General features: G+C 44.1%; 2 protein-coding genes across 3 annotated transcripts in view; one reads left to right on the top strand and one right to left on the bottom strand.

Annotated features, from left to right (window-relative positions):
* The first annotated feature begins 1,609 nt into the window (after positions 1–1,609).
* Positions 1,610–6,197, top strand: pln2 (phospholamban 2). The gene is made up of 2 exons (XM_003977907.3): positions 1,610–1,746; positions 4,974–6,197. The coding sequence occupies exon 2, from the start codon at positions 5,108–5,110 to the stop codon at positions 5,267–5,269; it is 162 nt and encodes a 53-aa protein (XP_003977956.1). The 5' UTR covers positions 1,610–1,746; positions 4,974–5,107; the 3' UTR covers positions 5,270–6,197.
* Positions 6,198–6,300: 103 nt separating this feature from the next.
* Positions 6,301–18,671, bottom strand: part of LOC101068431 (protein FAM184A) — a 28,455-nt gene continuing 16,084 nt past the window's right edge. For both annotated transcript variants that reach the window (XM_011619160.2, XM_029840692.1), the window contains 11 exons: positions 15,859–15,980; positions 15,482–15,632; positions 12,795–12,909; positions 12,614–12,711; positions 12,257–12,410; positions 11,951–12,078; positions 11,678–11,862; positions 11,119–11,265; positions 10,879–10,996; positions 10,679–10,783; positions 6,301–9,495 (listed from right to left, as the gene is read on the bottom strand). In XM_011619160.2, coding sequence (XP_011617462.1) covers positions 9,487–9,495; positions 10,679–10,783; positions 10,879–10,996; positions 11,119–11,265; positions 11,678–11,862; positions 11,951–12,078; positions 12,257–12,410; positions 12,614–12,711; positions 12,795–12,909; positions 15,482–15,632; positions 15,859–15,980 — 1,332 coding nt within the window. In that variant the 3' untranslated portion in view covers positions 6,301–9,486. The remainder of the gene's footprint in view (positions 9,496–10,678; positions 10,784–10,878; positions 10,997–11,118; positions 11,266–11,677; positions 11,863–11,950; positions 12,079–12,256; positions 12,411–12,613; positions 12,712–12,794; positions 12,910–15,481; positions 15,633–15,858; positions 15,981–18,671) is intronic.

The raw sequence follows: 18,671 nt of genomic DNA, 5'->3' as shown, positions 1-18,671 counted from the left end.
TCCTGTCAACTCTGATATTTCCGGCTCATTTATGGAGTCCATTTACAATCCAGCTCATTTTCAGATGAAGATTCACTTTCTTCATCCCCGTAGGAAAATGACTCTTCACAGCTAAATAGAATTAGATGTGAGAACAACAAAGCCTCTTCAAATGAGGGTTTCTGTCCTGGAAGCCCTCATTAGCTGCAGGATCCAGTGATCAGAAATATGCATCCAGAGCAGAGCAGCAGCAGCCGAGGGTCCGGTTCCTGACGGACGGTCTGTTTACGTGCACACTGTCCTTATAAGGCAGATGGGAATCGTTCTGGGCTAGAGTTAGGAGCTGGGGTGTCCCACTGATCCCAGAGGCTTTTTATAACATCTCACTTTCAATTTATAGGAGGAAACCGCCCAGAACTTTTCTCACGTGTTTTTCCAACAAATCACAAAGTCGCCGCTCGCTAATAAACACAAATCGTCTCCCCTAACCGAAAAAAGTAGCAAAAATGACTTTTAATCCAACAAGTCCAATCTCAGATAACAAGTGTAAATAGTTTTGTCATTGCTGGATGGTGATCTCAAAGGGTCACTTTGGACAGCCATCTCCTGGCTGGTGAGCCCAGGGCCAAACTGGTTATTTCGAGGTGGCACCAGCTGCTTGGGGGCCTCCGATGCTGCCGTTGTGCCAGGACCCCATCGCGTCGCGCTGTCGTCCTGCCAGCTCTGACAAAACGGGCAGTGTGGGACTCATGGAGGTAGAACATTAAAGGTGAGGAGCATGGAAATAACATGCCAAGGCTGCCTGGATCTCCTTTAGCCTCCTCCGGGAGGAGCCTACTTATAAAGTGCCCCCTTGTATGAGGGACATTATTCAGAAGTACCTCTCTTTCTCTCACAAACACACACACACACACACACACACACACACACACACACACACACACTTGAAATACTCTTCCATTCTGAATACTCTCATACAAGCAACATGAAATGAAATTTCACTGTAATTTCCCTGTAATGTGCGAGGCTCAGAGTTGCCACGGGCAACTAAGGCTCTGATGGTCTTTGCTGACACTTGTATAGATTATATATTTAAGCAGGAAGAAGTGGGCACTAAACCACTAGAAATCCTTGTGAAGCCTAGAACCACTGTTGAAATAAAGAGTTAAATCAATTTAAACAAAGGTTTGTGACTTGTGAACTGGAACTCTTATATCCTACCTGTGTGTGCAGGTGTGAGTGCAAGTGTGTCATGTGACTGTAGCTCTACAGTCCAGCCCATTCTGATAATCTGCCCTGTGCAGGGATCCATTGAACGCATCGTGTGTTTGTACCTTTGCCCACCGTTGATAGCTTCCATATGTGCCTTTGGCAGCCCTGATGACTGTTGAGCTCCTCTAAACATGCTAGTAATAACAATGTTTACAACAAGCTTCTGGCAGCCGGTGGTCTGCGATGCACTGTGCACTGTGCAGCAGGGTTTTCTGGGTAATCGAAGACCGTTTGCGACCAAAACATGATTAGATTAACCGTGTTTAACGGGTAGAATCATTCCAAGCCAGGTGAAGCCCGGAACTCCTGAATGAGTGTGTGGCGACGAGCAGGCAGATGTTGGATTCATAATTCATCGGGCCCCCCTCCCTCCCTTCTGTCCGGCTCTCTCCCTCTCCTCCTCTTCCTCTCTCTCTGGTCGCGACCACGTAGAAGAGGGCTGCATATCTGACATTACTCTCTCCAACTGCATCCAGCCCTGCACACATCCGAGAGGTGAGTACCAACATGGCCCGCAGACCGCTCACGGGTTAAGGTCAGACAACTTTATCAACCACCAAACTTCTTTTTCTTTTTTAAAGTTTCCTCCAATTTAACTGTTTGATCAACTCTCCTGAGGTGCAGCCAAATCACTGTGCCACTGAATGTGTTGTGTAGTTTTATCATTTAAAAAAAGGATCTTGTTGCCCTACGTTCTGAACGGAGAGGAGGGTAATGGAAACTCCGTTCCCGGGGGATAAACAAGACTTCTAACATTCCCATGGAAAACATGTGATTTCTTTTTGGAAGCTTGATTTAACGCTAACCTTTGCTTCCGTCCCGTCTAAACTTTGTTTTTCTATTTATGTCTATTTAAAGCTCTGCTAAAGCGCTAAAGCGCTCTTAATCGCGGTCGATCAGGCAGCCGCCCGCCTGCTGTATGACAAGCTTTCCCAAAATTGATTTTTCCCATCGTTTCCAAATTGTGACGCTTGTTGTTTTCAGTCAGCCGTCTTAAAACTCCTGCGGTTCGTATTTTTAAAGACCAACTAATTGTATGTCATTTTCTGGCTCAGCTGCCCTGTTAAATAGCCAAACATAATTAAATCATGCTAATGGATTGCGCAACAAATGTTCCTGTATTTCTTTTAGCTTCACACCTTCCTTTAATTCTGGGAACATGCAGTTTATGTCACTTTATGATCCTTAATTTGGAAAACAGCCTATTCTCACAGCTCCACTCGCTCAATTATATGAATGAAGTTGGCTAAATCCTGTACTCTAAAAATAGCGACCAAAGTGGCAGAAAGTACCGTCCATCTCCCCCCGGTACCAGTCAGGTGACCCGAACATCAGCGCAGGTTCAGGGCTGCCGGTTCGAAACCTCATAACTGGGTCAGCTAATGGCTGTCGTTGCTCCCTGGAATCCCGGCACAGTCGCGACAGAATGATGATGATGACACAACAACGGCTGCTTGGAAAATAAGATCGTTTGTGTCTCTGCACATTTGCTCGACAGTCTGATGGACCGAGAAGCGGGTGGAACGTGATGTGGAGCAGCAGTCGCTCAGAAGCCCACATATGAATGATCTGGTCCAGCTTTACCCTTGCCGTGTCAAAGGTCAAATCCATGGCAGCGCAGAAAGAACTGTGTCTCTCTGGGTGGGGGGGGGACCCAATGACCTGCTGAATGATACGTTGGGTGCCACTGGTTGGTCAGGGAATTGGGCTATTTGCTGTTGTACATCCAGGAATGTTGCTATGGTGCTCCCCCCTCACATATTCACACATAACAACCTCAAAATTAGCTTAGGAGACTGCACGATGGAGCCAGCCCTTAATGCTAGCTTCTCTGAGGTTCATGTTAATGTTAGTGGGGGAAGAGAGGTGCAATTCATCTGTCCAAAAGACAGAAATAAGTTCATTTATTCCTCCTGAAAGGTTACCAGTTGCATCTCTAAACTGAACAAATGCTCCATTGGAAGCAGATATTCAGTACAAAAGAAAAAAAAAAGCAGATCAGCCCACGTGATCAGGATGTCAGCAAGGTTAGCTCATTAAGATTAGGCAGAAAATTGCAATTAGCAGCTCAGAAGAGGCCACTTTTTGCTTTTCTCAGAGGACACTGAGAATGATATACTGACAACAGCAGCCGGGAAAAAAGAATTCCAAACCTATTTGAATTAATGACAGCATCTATGTAAAAGGATTTTTCTTTCTTTGTTTTCCCTTTGTTTCCTGTTACATTAGTAACTTATGGATAAAATAAACTACATTAAATTTATACATCATCCTAGCTGGGTGGGATTCTGATGACATGTATAAGAGCTGTGGAAATTTTCTGGGATTAGAGGAACAACCTTCCAATATCCCACACACTTCAGAAGGGTCGCATACAGTATGAGAAGGTGTGTGTGTGTGTGTGTGTGTGTGTGCAGAAGAAAGAGAGACAGAGGGAAAGAGAGAAGGTGCTAAAATGTTAAGTGCCAATAATGAGTGACACAGGAGAAGATAGAGGGTGGACAAAACAAAAGAGAAAAGATTAAAAATAGATGTGTTGAAATGCGTCGCAGGCTAAAATAACAGGATAGGGTGTAGTTCCCAACATGTCCAGCAGGAGCAGCAGGATTCCCTGTCTTCTTAAAAATAGCAAAGAACTTGGCAGAACGGATATGCCAGAGTTAAGAAGTGGACATCGGTCACCTTGATACTGTTGACAAAAAGGAGCTAACAAAGCTCCAGTAGCTGCACTTGGACGCTCCGCCATACTTGCCCTTTCCCCCGTTGAGTTGCACTCTTATGGAAACCAGGCCAAAATGAAGGGTTTCACTTCCACTTTATTACAATACGCAGTACCCATGGGGGCTGTTTTTATAATAGTGCACGTTTGAGGAGCTCCTGTGTGGCTGACCTTGACGTGCAGTTAGCATGTATCTGACTAGCTAACTCTTGACCCACACCAAGGCTAGCCAACACAGACTGGAACAGGAGGCGAGGAGTGGGCTAACCACCTGAGAAACAAAGCTGCAGAGTGCATGTTGAAGCGAATGTGACGTGGCTGACATAGGTTTGAGGATTGCATACGGCTAAAATTAGTCTAACGGTTGATCAAAATGCTTATTTAGTGGCCAAGAGCTCCTTTAACAGCAACACTGATGGAGGCATCGAGTGTGGACTCACTGAGGCTCCTGTGCTGAAGAGATGCTGGAACCTTTAAATACACATCAGAATTTCTGTCATTGTGCTTGTCAATCCTGGAATGTTCATCTTCCCTTTGTCCTTGTCATTGTGCTGCTGCCAATCTCCTCTCTGGATTAGCACGTCATCAGGCCGAAGCTGAGCAGCTTTCTTATCATCACACCTCGCCCTGCCATTGGTTAAGGTCAGACAACCATGTTAACCATGGAGGGGGGGGGTTGGGGGTGACCCTGAGTTCAGAGAATGTGGTTGTAAAATTCCTCGGCTTGCTGAGCACTTCATGCGACACACACATTCACCCAAGAGGTCGGTTCGGCATGGGCAGGAGGCTTTGTGACCTCGATGTGACCTTAGATCTGGAACCTCTGGAACATCAGATGAGGTTCCATCATCTTGGCGTTGATCTTCCATCATTCAAACGTGACACCTTTGAAGGGTCATGAGTTTAATACTAATATGGATGAATGATGAGTGTCCCATTGTTGTTATGTTGCTAAAACAAGCAACAGGTTGGAGTCATATCTCCCTCTGTGTTCAACCCTCAGCATTTGTTCCGTCGCTCCAAGGAGAGAACCAGGTTGATCTGAGGTCACCTCATCTTCCTCCAAAAGGCCCGCGGCCAAGCTGAACCCTTCTCCGTGCCGTGATTTGCCCACCAGCCAAAATCTAAGCCATCTCCATGGAGCGCGTCCAGCACATGACCAAGTCGGCCATCCGCCGAGCGTCCCAGATCGAGGTGAACCCGCAGGCCAAGAGGAACCTGCAGGAGCTCTTCGTCAACTTCACGCTCATCCTGATCTGCCTGCTCCTCATCTACATTATCGTCCTGCTGAGCAGCTGAGGAGCAGCCGACAGTCAGAGAATCACCAGGCCACACGTGGAATGGGCTGAGATCTGCACTTCCTCTCTCAGCCAGATCCTTTCTGACAATAGGAACATGGAGCTCAAATCAATCCTCTCTCTCTCTCTCTCTCTCTCTTCCTGCTGGAGCTTGTTTTCCATTAATATTTTTACTTCCTCCTTCATCTGCCACCGCCAGAAAGGACAAATGGTGGAAAAACCACAAAATATTCTGACATCCACCCTCCAATACATGTTATACTTTAAATAACATGTTTATGACCATCAAAAATGTTCAAAATTCAGATTATGACCGAACAAAACTATATGAATTTATTGTTGGCATATTTATTTTTTTCCTCACAAACCTACTTATGGCCAACCTGCGTTGAGTGGTCAGACAGCAGCTTAACGAGTCGTTGACAATATAGAAATGCTATTTTGTCGCCACCTAGCGGCCATTAAACGTGTTGCTATTTAGTTGAACTGAGTGAATTAGCGCTAACGAAACTGATCGTGTCAGTGGGAGGAAGCTCGCACAACAGATGTTAGCCCTCATTTTTGCAGACAAAAAGGTCACATTACCAGCATCTCTCTATCATGATTTGAAAAGTTCAGTTTAGGAGACGTGTAGCAGTTTCATGACACTTCAAGGTCGCCAGAACAATAAAACTGAAATGTCAGTGAATTTAGGACATTTACTTTTGGATATTATATTTTATGCATCTGCCTGTTTAAATCCTGAGTTTATTGTTATTATTATATTATATTATTTTCGCAGTTTATTGAATGAATTTCTTTGCATGGTGTGATTTTTCATTCATACTTCCTTCATACAAGAAGGTTTTTGGGCTGTAAAGTAAAATGCATTAGAAAGAATCTAATATATATAGTAACAAACCTGTGTAATAAACCTTTGTTTAACGTTTCTTTACCTGTGCGACCATCTCTCATTCAGACACAAACAGGTTTGTCACAATCATTATTTTACTGTTCCATAACATACAACAGAAATTATATAAATATAAATATCATTGACATAATTACTATAGTTCCCATTAAAAATGGCAGGACAAGACATCATTGAATGATATGACATCACTTTCAACTCAGTTCATAAACGGTTTGCCCAGACTGACGGGTTCATTATTTTAATTTAAAAAAAACAACAACACACACACACAAAAAAAATCCCAAGAGTTTAAAGTGAAGTCAGCTGATCCCTGATTAGTAAAGACAGATATTAAGATGTTTCTATGCTTCATCGCTGGCCAACTGAGGCCAGTTAGGCAGGCGATGATCAACCAATGGGTGCGTGGCGACAGTGCAGTTCGTTGCGCTGCCACAAGAGGGAGACAACGTCCCTTTGACGTATAAAGGGATATGGAAACCAAATAGGTGAAGGTTCTTTGTTGGTTTAAAAGAAACTACAAGAGGAGATTAATATGGTTAACGAGTTCCAAACTCACAAGGCTGCAATATTTGTTGTACGAATTAGCATTTCACTTTTGCTGATTTGCCAACTGGACTTAGTGCCAACTGGACTTTGCCACAGGCTTTGTGTCTTGAAGAGGTTGAAAACAGACGTCCCTGCAGCCTTTTCTCTTCAACTTACTCCACTGTTAAATAAATGACAGTGTGCGGACAGAACACGTGAAAAGAATTATTCAAAATCTTAACAAATACATAAAGCAACTAAAGGGGCTGCACAGTGTTTTTACACATTCATAATAAATTGACCAACTTTTCAGCTGTCAAGAAATCCTTAAAGTGCTCATAAATAATAGAAGAACCTGGTCCAAACAGTGAGGTTGTTTCAGTAACCACATCCGCTTGTATTGCCCTCTTGGTTAATTTAAACAACAAAGGCAGACATTTTATTCACAATGATGCAACAGGCCAGCAATTGCAGCCCCCAAAATGTGCTTCCCCATCTCTAATGGAAATAGCTGGGCAGGAAAAATGAGGAAAAGTACAACAAAAATACCCCGCAAAAATAGGTTTCAGTTACTGTGTCAAAAACAAAAGACGACGAAATGATTCAAATGGAATCACAGTTTAGAATTTGATTCTAGAAACATGATTAGCAAACATGGAAATGAAGTCACTTTGCTCAACTGGAAAGCAGAAACCAGCATCTCTCTCATGACCACTTCTCTCATGATGCCATTGTTTTTGGATGTTGTCTTTCACTAAAACAGGGAGTGAAGATGTTTCACAGATCGTCACATTCTGTAATGATGGACATTTTATACAGTGTCCCGACTTTTTGCGTTTCTGCACAACCATCTGATGCAGATCAAACTTGAATATTACGTTTGAATAATAGTCACAGTGTGCGTGTCACAAGGGGGCGCAACCACCTGGTCCATTTTCTTTGTTTGTTGATCATGTGGCAGGTCAGTATTTACATTTGCACCAGTTTAAACACTGAATTGTCTCAGTGGGAATGACGCTGAGTCCTATTAAAGCTTCAGTGCCACTAGGGGGCAGTACAGAGGTGGAGCCTAAGGCAAACTTAACCTAAAGCTTCACGATTTATCCAACTCATTGTCACCGTTTAAAATTGATGTTTAATGTTGTATTTCGATCGTTTCGGGTCATTAAAAAAGTTGGGTTGTCATCGCCTCTGCAGCCAGAAGATCCATATAAAGAGAAAATGCAGGAAACTCCATTGGGAATTTTGTCTTACCCCTCAAAGAAGAGAGATTGTTTAGCAACGAATTGGTTGCATTTTTCTTCCTTTTGTGCTTTTAAGTTAATTGTGCGTGTAATGCTAACAGCACTTTAGCCTTTTATCATATTGTCACCACCTGACTCTACAGCTTTTGCCTGCATTTAGAATTTATTCATTCATAAATCTGGAATTTTAATTTTGGTGAAAAAAACATCCCAAATGCCACTTTTGACTAAAAACTGGTTGTTTGCACTGTTGCTGTTAATGCATAGCAGAGAGGACCTTCCTGACTTTGTGTTCAGGTCACTGAAGCTATGATAGGACTGGATTCAAACGCTTCGCTGTCCCACCGTTTGATGATCATGCAGCGTGGAAACTGTACAAAATGGACTTTGTTGACCTTCAGAATCACAAGAATGATGTAAACTTTAAATATAAAAACAGACACGACACCAAGAGAGGGGAGATATGAGGGGCTGTAGTGAGTGAAAGCAGCATTATGATAGTGTGTCTGTTTTCACATGCTCTATGGCCTGACCCACAACCACAGACACGTGGGTGAACCGGCTGCTCAGCGACACAGCGCCCCCTAGTTGGTATTAATACCCAGTGCTGTGGCAAAAACATTCCTTGGCATTGAAAAGGACAGCTGAGCAAACGCGTCACCCTCATGTCTCTGGCCCACTGGCATCACAAACAGACCGTAGAAAAACAGTAGCTAGTTATGTTATAAATACTACAATAATAAAAATACGAGGGGTGCTTGATTCAGTTACTCTTTATAGTCCCCTTCCTGGGATGGTAAATCAAATACCCCTTTGAAATTTCAAAATCAAACATATATTGTATGTACAGCCTGCACAGGGACAGAAAGCTAAAGCTAGTCTCGGGTTTGCTGGTGTTGTTTCTGTGATAGAGTCACTGAATTTTACTGTAAGGAAAATAAAAAGAATCCAGACGTGACCCTTTTCCTCCAATGCTGAGGTAAGTAAGAGAAATGGCGATCGATGCATTGGGAATATTTTAGGACCGTTTTAGAAATGAGATTCTATCATCTTATTAAAAAAAAAGATGACAACACTGGATCTGGGTGGTACCCTTGGCTAAGTAAATGATGCGATTAGCCTATTAGCTTCTAATGTTAGATATGATCTAACAGATACAGTCATTATTTAAATCATATTTCTTAGACTCTGGTTTCAAGTCGTACTTCTGAGTGGTAAAGATGCGTCCAAATGTCCTTTTAATCAAAAGTAAAACTGCTTTAATAAGACAGAGATGTGTTTAATTCTGCTAGCATGCACACTAACCATGTCCATGTTTATGGAAGCTCAAAATGTGAAATCACATCTAGACAAGTTTTATTCGGGACTTTCGGACCTGCAGTTTGGCCTAACTTTAGCTCTCTGTCCCTTCTTTGACAGAAGTGTTTTTTTGCCAGTCAGAAAGAGAAGTACTGAGAGCATATATCTTCTTCTTTTGCAACGTGTTCGTTGCTTTTTGCTGTCTCTGCTTTCCCCTGGTCGGAGGGCCCGACGGCCTCAGGAAGGCTGGGGAAACAAACACGGAAGGTGTTAATCGGGCCTCGCAGCGCTGATCGAACCCATGTGCGGTCACTGGTAGCAGTGCCAGATCCAGTGCTTCCAGTGGAGCGTGAGTGATCAGGTGGGATTTCACCGGGTGACTCGTGGAAGCTCATGCAGCTGGGGACCGTCATGCCACCTCACCCGCCTGAGCTTCTGTAAGCGCTAATAAGCCTTCTTCTCATACCAGCATTCACATGTAAATCAGGTGAAAGCTTATTCTCCGAGTCCGTCCTCGGCCCTTTTAGCTCTGAACCCTCGGAGGTCTGACACAAGATGTTTGAAATGGCACTTGTGCACCTATGATTGTGACTTCCTTCCGTCCTTTTCTGCTGGGGGTGCTTGTTTTTGAAACGTCTCTGTGATCAAGCAAGATGAGGATGAAGGAAAAGTCCTTCCAAAGATGTGATGGGAAAGGAAATGAAAGGGCTGCAGTGTTTCTCCCTCTTCTGCTCACCCTCAGGAAAATGCAAAAAGAACCGAACCATCTCTGCTGGATTTTAAGTTACAGTGACACCCCCCCCCCCCCCCCCAAAAAAAGAGGAAGGGCTACAAGTGCAGTGGTGGCGTAAAGAATGACTCATCAGATTTGGTGTGGCTGGGTGAGAATGGGAGTGGGGGGAGTGGGGGGAGGGCAGAAACCACCATCAGGTTGCTCCCTGAATGAGGTGAATCCGAGTTGGTTCTCACCTCCTAAAGCTTTGCGGGCCCTGATTCTGCCCTAGGACTTCCTGAGGAGGAGGAGGAGCAAAGCTGGGCATGGGAAGATGTGAAGGATGAGGAGAGGGAGGATGCTGAGGAAGAGGAGAACAGTGGCTGAACAGCGACAGGGCTTTCCTATTTTCAGAGGGGGGGTTTGGGGGTGGGAGTTGGGCAATGGGGAGGTTCCCAGTAGCCTACTGGTGCCACTTTTTGGTCCTCACACAGAACGCAATTGGACGGGACGCGTGTTCTTCCGAGAACCCTTTTTTTTGTCCTGTCAGGGTCCAGTTTTGAGGTTCGAGGACACAGGTGGAGTTACTATACGCTCGTGAGCTGGAAACCCAAGATTCCTGTTGCAATCTTCAAAGACGACTCTTGCATTTAAAGATTTGAGAGGATCATAGAAACAGGCGGCAGCGCCCCGGCTTCAGGCCTGGAGCCCACTCACCTTGATCAGAGGGTTGATGACACCAACATTGGCACTGGAATTGAAGACTTTGCTGAATCCCGTCTCTCTGTTGACCAACTCCAGCTGGTAGAACTTCTTGTCATCCTGGAACAGAAAGGCGTCGATACGTCTGACTGAGGATGCTGTGGGCGTTCCTGTGGGGGGGGGGGGGGGGGGGGGGGGCAGGACGCTCTACTCACCACCAGCTTTTTGACGAGAGCCTCCCTTTCACTGACCATCTCTCTGAGCTCCGCGATCACGTGGAGGTCCTCCGGTCGGCTTTCTCTGTTTCTTAACTTCTCCTCCGTGCCCTCCAACCTATGAGAAATGTTAGTTTGCCGGTCACCCATCGGCCCGAATGTAAATAAATGAAGATGAAAGTCATTATTTCCAGACTAGAAAATCCAGTCACGGAGAGGACAAAGATGGGAGTGACTCACAGGATTTGCAGGGCGGAGATTTTGTCCCTCAGCACCTCCTGGGCCTTGTTGAAGTCCGCCAGCATGATGTGAGTCTCTCTGTGATGGACCACACTCAGCTCCCCCAGGTCACGCTCATGTCTCTTGGAAAGGTCTTGTTCATGGGCCCTACGTCAGAAGCACGTAGATGTACCCTCAGACACTAATACGGCCTTTTCTGACATGTTTTAGGAGCCGTTTTCATGCTGCACATGTACCTGCTCAAGGAACCACGAGACTATTGTGGAGGGAAGATCAGATAAGACGATACGCTAATTAAAACAACCTTGGCCTGCACAGTTAATTGCAAAATAATCAAAATTGAAATCTTCCATTGTAAGGAACGTAAAATATGTGAGAAAGATGTTCAATATTTAAGCGAAAAGAAGGTTTTGTCAGTTCTGATATAATTTTCTATAATTGTGATTAAATTAACCAGAGTTAAAGGCAGTAACGGTCGGAAATAAAGAGAGCACAAAAGTGTCTTTAGCCATTTTTGATGGTCACTATTTGCCCGCCGTGGGACGGTCCTGTTCCGTACCGTATCTGCTGGTTAGCTTCACTGCGGACCCGCAGCACTTCTTTACCCTTGAGCTCCAGCTCTCTGGTCAGAGTGTCAATGGTCTCATTCAGAGAGTGGATCTCGTGGTCCAGGTCAGTGATGCGGTTGTTACGGGAGCACACCTCCGCTTGCAGATCCGAGATCCGAGCCAGCAGTTCCTGTTCCTGCCCACAGGAAAAGCAAGGAGGCTCGGTGGTCAACAAGAGGAGAACAAGAAGAAGAAGGAAACAGGAAGTTCCGCTCATCTGCCACCTGCTTGTGTCTATGCTCCATGGCGCTCTCCAGCTCACGCTTGGCAGCAGAGTTTTCTTTAAGGTGGATCTGCTTGAGATGTTCGATAGAGGAAGCGTGAAGGTGGTTGAGTTCTGCGCGGAGTGATGCTGTAAACCAGAAATAGAACAGAGTTCATCACGATGATAACAAGCTGCATCACGCAATGAATCTTGAGCTGTATTTATTTTTGGGACGCCGTTGCTGTCAACCCTAAGCTCAGAGGACGTTGGAACCAATGACACTGATTCTCCTGCTTGGGCTTGAAATGCCAGATTAAAGCTTTACCCAGCTTGGCCTTGCCCTCGTCCTCTAGTTCAAAGCGTAACGTCTGCAGCTCTTGTTCGGACTGCTGCCTCAGGATGTCCAGGGTCCTCCTGTGGGCCTCCTTCAGAGCGTGGACCTCCTCCCTCTGCTCCTGTTTTAAACGCTCCTCTAAGGCCTGGGCAGTGAAGCACAGCAGAAAGAAATGAGGGTGTCTCTATTCAGTCAAACAAGAAGAGGAATTAACAATAGGAATTATTGGCAAAGTGAAAAAAACAAACTTGTTTGGGTAATTGACTTTTATGACATGTATGATAACTGGGAATTTAAATAGATGAGCTGCTGTAATGAACTGCAGTGGGGTGGAAACATGATTTCTACCCTCATCTGGTGCTGTCTAGCCTCCTCCATGGTGCTGAGGGCACAGCAGTGAGCCTCCTGCAGGCGGTGTTCTCTCCTCTGATGTTCTCTCTGCATCTCTGCAAGCACGCAAATGCACCAAATATGTCGTTTTGGGATATTCGAATGTTCCATGTGCAACATTTAAATGACCATCTCTTACCTTTCATCTGTTGGCTCAGTAGCTCCCTCTCCTGGTTGAACTGAGACTGCAGCTGCTGTAGGGCCGACTGAGACTGAGACAGCTGAAGCTCCAGAGACTGTTTCAACAGAGAGATCTGGGAAGACAGGCAGACAGACAGGCAGACACTTTAGCCAGTTCATCACTCATTTCATCAGGTCTAATATCAAAACAACCTCCCACATGACTACTGGCTGACCTGCAGACCTGATGCATCACTAAACAAAATCACAATATGAACCGCAAAATTTTAGGATAGAGGAAATGGAATCCTCCAACAACAACAAAAGTGCTAAACTTTCATAGTGATAGCTTTGGGCACTATTCAAGAGGTGTTAAAAGAACCGAAGATGCAACAAAGCGGTATACAAGAGCCATTTTACATGCTTCTGAAAGATGCTGCTGTGGGTATTGGCTCAACATTCTCGGCTCCTGTTTCCTCCTACTTCACGACTGAATTGGGATGTGAATCATCCTTTTCTTCCACAGACTGTTTGAAACTAAATATCCTGACAGCAAATCATTAAAAATGCAATGGACACATAAACAGCAAGCGCTGTTGATTTCCTTGGAGAGCCAAGAGCCTGTCGGGAGCTGAGCGTCAGCAAACAGACAACAGGAACATCATCACTTCACACAGTTTTGGCTGGAATTAGAACAATGTGGATGCCAGGTGGACTCACTCTAGTCCTTGAGACGTAACCCTAGCTCTTTACATCTATACGTCATTCATTTTCCTGTAGGAGAATGCACGTCCGAGGGACAAGGTAAGGCAGGTTTAACCACGGCCAGCATCAGGTAGTACACAAGGTGATACCCTAGAGCCCAATATCCACCTGATAAAATGAGCCACATTCAACAGCAGCCTGGGGCGTCATTGCCGCTTTATGTCCGAAGTGTGAAACTTCATTTAATCAGGGACTTTTAGATTTCATTACTGGTTACAGGGGAATGACTGAGCTCATATCTGTGTCTACTGAAGGCAATAAAGTGATGATGCATAAGTATGTGATGCCTGATATGTGAAGTATATATCATATACTTTGGCTTTAAAAGCAATTTGACAGCGCTCAAATTGAGTAGGCACAAGTTATTCTCATTTAAGGCCTCTTATACTTACTCAGCCTTTAGGTTCGGAGGATCATATGCACAACACGTGAGTCTGCAGTCGAAATGATCTAAACATGATTTTATAGCTGCGTCTCCTTTCTGGCTCCATGTAGCGTTTCCCTCCCAGGATTTATGCCGTAGCAGACAGGAATATTTGTGATTGGATTAATATTTATCCCATTCCACAAGACAATGAGTTCAAAACAACATGAGCTGTGTGACAGAGAGAATGTAAAGTGGCTCTTCTCTGTGAGTGGACTGTAAGGGCTTTGTTTCACTGTTGATGAAGTCTGCAATGGCGCTGGTGTCTTATTAACTAGGTCACCCAATGCACATCACTGGGCTCCACCTGTGCCTCCTTTGTCTCAATGTCTCCGTCTTCTTTTCGGCGGTTCCCTTCTATTTGATTCACGTGTTTCTCCATTTCACATGTTTTGCACGCACACAAATCAGTCTATCTTCTGGAAAAATACTCAGCTCGTGGAGGTCACTCCCACCAAGTAGGCCGGACATATTTACTGTATTTGCTTTCAAAGCTTCACTGTCACATGCACTTTTGGTCAGATGTTGTGAAATTAAGTGTGCGGGACAGGGTTGGCTCTTGCTTGTCAGATAGTGTTTTTCTGAAGCCACTGGAATGTTGGCAAAATTAGGCCCAGTCCCTGTGCCGATTCGGTTGTGACTCAGCTGAGCTCAGTGCCCAGAGGCTGCCTGCTCAGCACGGGGCGGGGGTAGGGGGGAGCTCCGCATCACAGCATCATCCAGTGGTTTTCATTTTAGTTCTGACATGAGCAGCTCTGTCAAACCTGCTGACCACCACACAATGTTTCCAGTGGCTATAGGGATTATTCTGTGTGCATGTGCATCTACTGTGGATGGGTATATCTGTTTGGCTTGCAATAATAGGAAAACAAGAGCAGAGGTTGACATAGCGTATCAAACACAGGTGGTTGCGCCCCCTGAAAATCACATCGGGATGAGACAACGAAGCCTAGCGCTCCTCAAACACAGGTTACTTTCTCTGCAGGTCTTACAACTCACTGGAGACGTCAATCAAAGAGATTCTCTAAGTGGGTGGGGAGAGAATTTGGCACGAGGCAAAAATAGCTTTCAGCCACGTTCATGACGGAGGAACGCTTTGTAGTTTAATCTGATCAGTCCTCCAATTGAAGAGCAACAATGTGCTTTATTCTACCCTAATTTTGGAGCAGTGGCGAGGCCTTTTTAGGTTACTGTAAGCACTTTTGTAGATCTGACGACTACCTATGGTCGTGATCGGGGACCAACAGTAAGTGAATAGAAAACTGCATATCCATGTTTTGAAATGACTTTTTTCAAGAAAATTCAGACGGAGAAGCAGTGAGGTGAGGAGATGGCTTGAGGAAGCTTCGAACAGAGAGAGAAAAGAGCAATCTTAAGTGACTCAGAGCTTCGCTTGGAGTTCACTCATACTGGCCAAACTAGCGAGAGTTAAATTAGCACCACGAAATTGTTTCCAGAGGGAGAACCCTTTGAAACACCCTGTATAATAGCAACAGCTTGATAGCAATGTGTTGTACCTGTTCCAGCAGATCTTCCACCTTCCTCTGCCATCCTTCTCTGGCTGCCATCATCTCCAGCTCTTTTTGTTGGGACAGCTGAGTAAGCGCCGCCTGCTTGTCAGCATCGTACTCCTCTGTCAACTCCTCCCTCAATAAACGTACCTCTTCCCTACAAAACGACAACATTGGAGCAAAACATCATACATCCTATTTCCTGCCATTGCATGGCTCCATAAATTGTATTGTGTTTTCATTGCATCTTTGCACAAATTACTATCCATAACAGCTGCTACAACACTTGTTATATAAGTAACATGCATGAGTGTGAGGCAGAGGGATGCCAGAAAAATAGCACACACGAGATCAACTGAGATATAAAATATATATTTTTGTACCGCAGAGCATCCCTCCACTTCTGGTCCAAATCATTTGCCATCTTATCCATCTTTTGTTTTTCTTCCGTTCTGATTGACATCACTCTGGCTTCATGCTGCTGTCGCTGGGAATCGATCTCCTCCTTTGAAGGCAGACACCAAGAGCCAAGAAATTGGGTGCAAAATAACAGAGTAACATATTCAATTATATTGTTAAATCAAAAAACTGTTACATTTACTGTTCCAAGCTTTAGATTTATGTTTTCTCACTACACACCTTTTATTTGTGTAATCTGTACTTAGATGTGTCACTATGAGCGTCATAAGAGAGACAGAGCTGAAGGAAACTAAACCTAGCTTGAGCCAAATCTGGATAAAGCAGGATAAATGGCTCATGGACTGAAATGGGTAACGGGCATAGCTCAAATGTCTGCTATAATTAACTAACGGTTGTGCAAAGTGTTTGACAAGTGGTGAGACAGGGCAGAATCCTTCGTCAACACATGCAGGGAAATTGCCTCAAATCGTCAGCTCTGACCAGATGCAGCTCCACCACCCACACATCAATTTGTTATGTTGTGGCTGCAGGTCACATATCATTTCTTTGTTCCTGAAACAAAACTTGGCAGGTTATTGCCAATTGCTTCAACTTTAAAAGACTTCTGTGCTCTTCAGACTATGTCTGGGAATGCTCTCCGTCCTCCCGGCCGAAGAACTCTTCTGGTTGAAACTGGTCAACTGGACATCTCTGTGCTTGGCCAAAGATGTCTCAGTTCTCATCCGAGCACCTTTTTCAGTTCAGTTCTCTTCAGACTAATGCTGATATGTTTAAGATCCCAGAAATAACCCCATGCAACAAGATCTATCTAGGCCTCAGCCAATTGGCGATTGAGTGGAGGTGGAAGCAGTTTTCTGACATTTGATCAAAAGTGTCATGTCCTGCAGGGTAAAAAGGAGAGGGGGCATCCAGTCAAGTTGAATAAAGTGCATAAAAAGAGACCCCAAAAAGCTGTATAAAGTGTGACATGTAAACTGCACCTACATGTAGACATTAACCTGAAAATGGAGCTTATGCACAACGCTAACGTCAGATAATTTTTGCCCTGTGATTGTGATCGTTAAACTGTTGATAACTGTGAGGTTAATCACAATATGCTGGAATCGTTAACATTGTCAATGTCAATGGGAAATTTCTGGAAACGTTGTGGGTCGACATAAGTAGATGGCAAGAAACTATACAGTCCCAACCTTTTATATTGCTCAACTGTGTCTTTTGTCCAAAATACATTTTCCGATGACTGAACTGGATTCCTTGTCCTACATATGAGTAATACCTTACTGGAGGGATCATGCCCTGCTTAACAATAGCTGCTCTGGATTCAATGAGTGTGAGCTTAGTGTGAGCACAAGACACAGTCCTCCTCTATTTTAACACTGCAAATCCAGCCTTGTCACAGAAGCTGCAATTTCCTGTAATTATCTCCCTTTTCAGCCAGTATCCTTGTCATGTGCTTTCTCATTTTGTGTTTGCTCAGTTTGTGTAAGACTCTGTGTTTCTCTGTGTACGAATAATTTACCATTTCATCAGTTTTTACTGGTTCGTTGTTGTTTTAATTTACCTTTTTGCCTATTTTGCCTTGATGCTGCAGTGTGTCACATACAGTATTTTATCAAAATGAAAGGCTGGGCTGGATGCACAGGAGCATCCAGTTTCCCTGTCCTTCCCCCTCCCTGCTTAATGTCCTCATTTCTACCTGCTGCTACTGCATAAATGGACAGTGAAATTCTTCAGATCACCAGATCATATAGTTACGGTGGCGTAACTGAGGAAGCATGGATGAACTCTGGGTATTGAGAGAGGGCCTTTCACCGTTGCCACGGGGACTGGACTGTGGAGATGCATTTGCATGCAAATTACTGAGTCTTCTGAAATGTAAGTAACCTTCTATCACCTTGCATGCTATGAGTGAAGAAGGCAAATGGTCGTTTTAACTACAAAGTTTCTGAGATCCTGTAAGGCTTACAACAGGGAGGAGGGAGATTTTTCATGTGCTTAATGTCTGCTTTTTTTTCCTGATCATTTTATGGTTTGGTCAAAATTGGTAAACTAGTGCATGCTAAAACAGGCCACTGATAATCATATTATACAGGAATTATTCCAGGTCATGATTGTGCAGGCACTGCCTCATAATGGAAATGAGGTTTCATTTTATTATTCACTATAATATAGAACCATGCATAACCTTACTAATGAAACACTTGAAGGTGAAATTAATATTGAACTAATGTCTACCATTGCATGGAAGCTCACACTTGCCATTTGCTCTGGAGCTATTGGCACACTCCTCCCCAATTAAAATCATCATTAATTGCATGTGATATAAATTAATCTGTAAAAAGCTCAAGGGATTTTAAAGAGATCTGCACTGAGACCACAGATCACATTTATGCTGTCGAGAAGCTAATCAGCAGTTACCACAGCTTTAAACAGCTGTCTGACCAGAACTTTGGAAAGACAGAACAAGATATGTAGCAGTTTGAGCTTTGGATCTCTGGTCAGGTACCGGTATATCCATTTTTGCAAAGAGACAATCAACCAATCAGAATGGCAAAAGATCCATCTTCAAATACTAAACCATCTGAAATTAGAAATGTAATTGTGACTGATAATTGGCAATTTAACTGACAAGGAGTTTGGAACATGAAACCTGAGTAGGTTTGTTTTTCCTCCTTGTGAATTCAGAAAAATAAACCAAAGGAATCCGACATAAATTATGATTTTGTACAGAATAAAATGTCTGCTTTATTAAGAATTCAAATGCATACCACATCAG

This window comes from Takifugu rubripes, chromosome 8 (assembly GCF_901000725.2).
Source record: "Takifugu rubripes chromosome 8, fTakRub1.2, whole genome shotgun sequence".
Lineage (NCBI taxonomy): Eukaryota > Metazoa > Chordata > Actinopteri > Tetraodontiformes > Tetraodontidae > Takifugu > Takifugu rubripes.
This window is presented reverse-complemented; position numbering and strand designations above follow the sequence as displayed.

Bases quoted from the DNA above. Each gene is read 5' to 3' on its own strand.
- pln2 (XM_003977907.3), top strand. From the start codon at position 5,108: ATGGAGCGCGTCCAGCACATGACCAAGTCGGCCATCCGCCGAGCGTCC.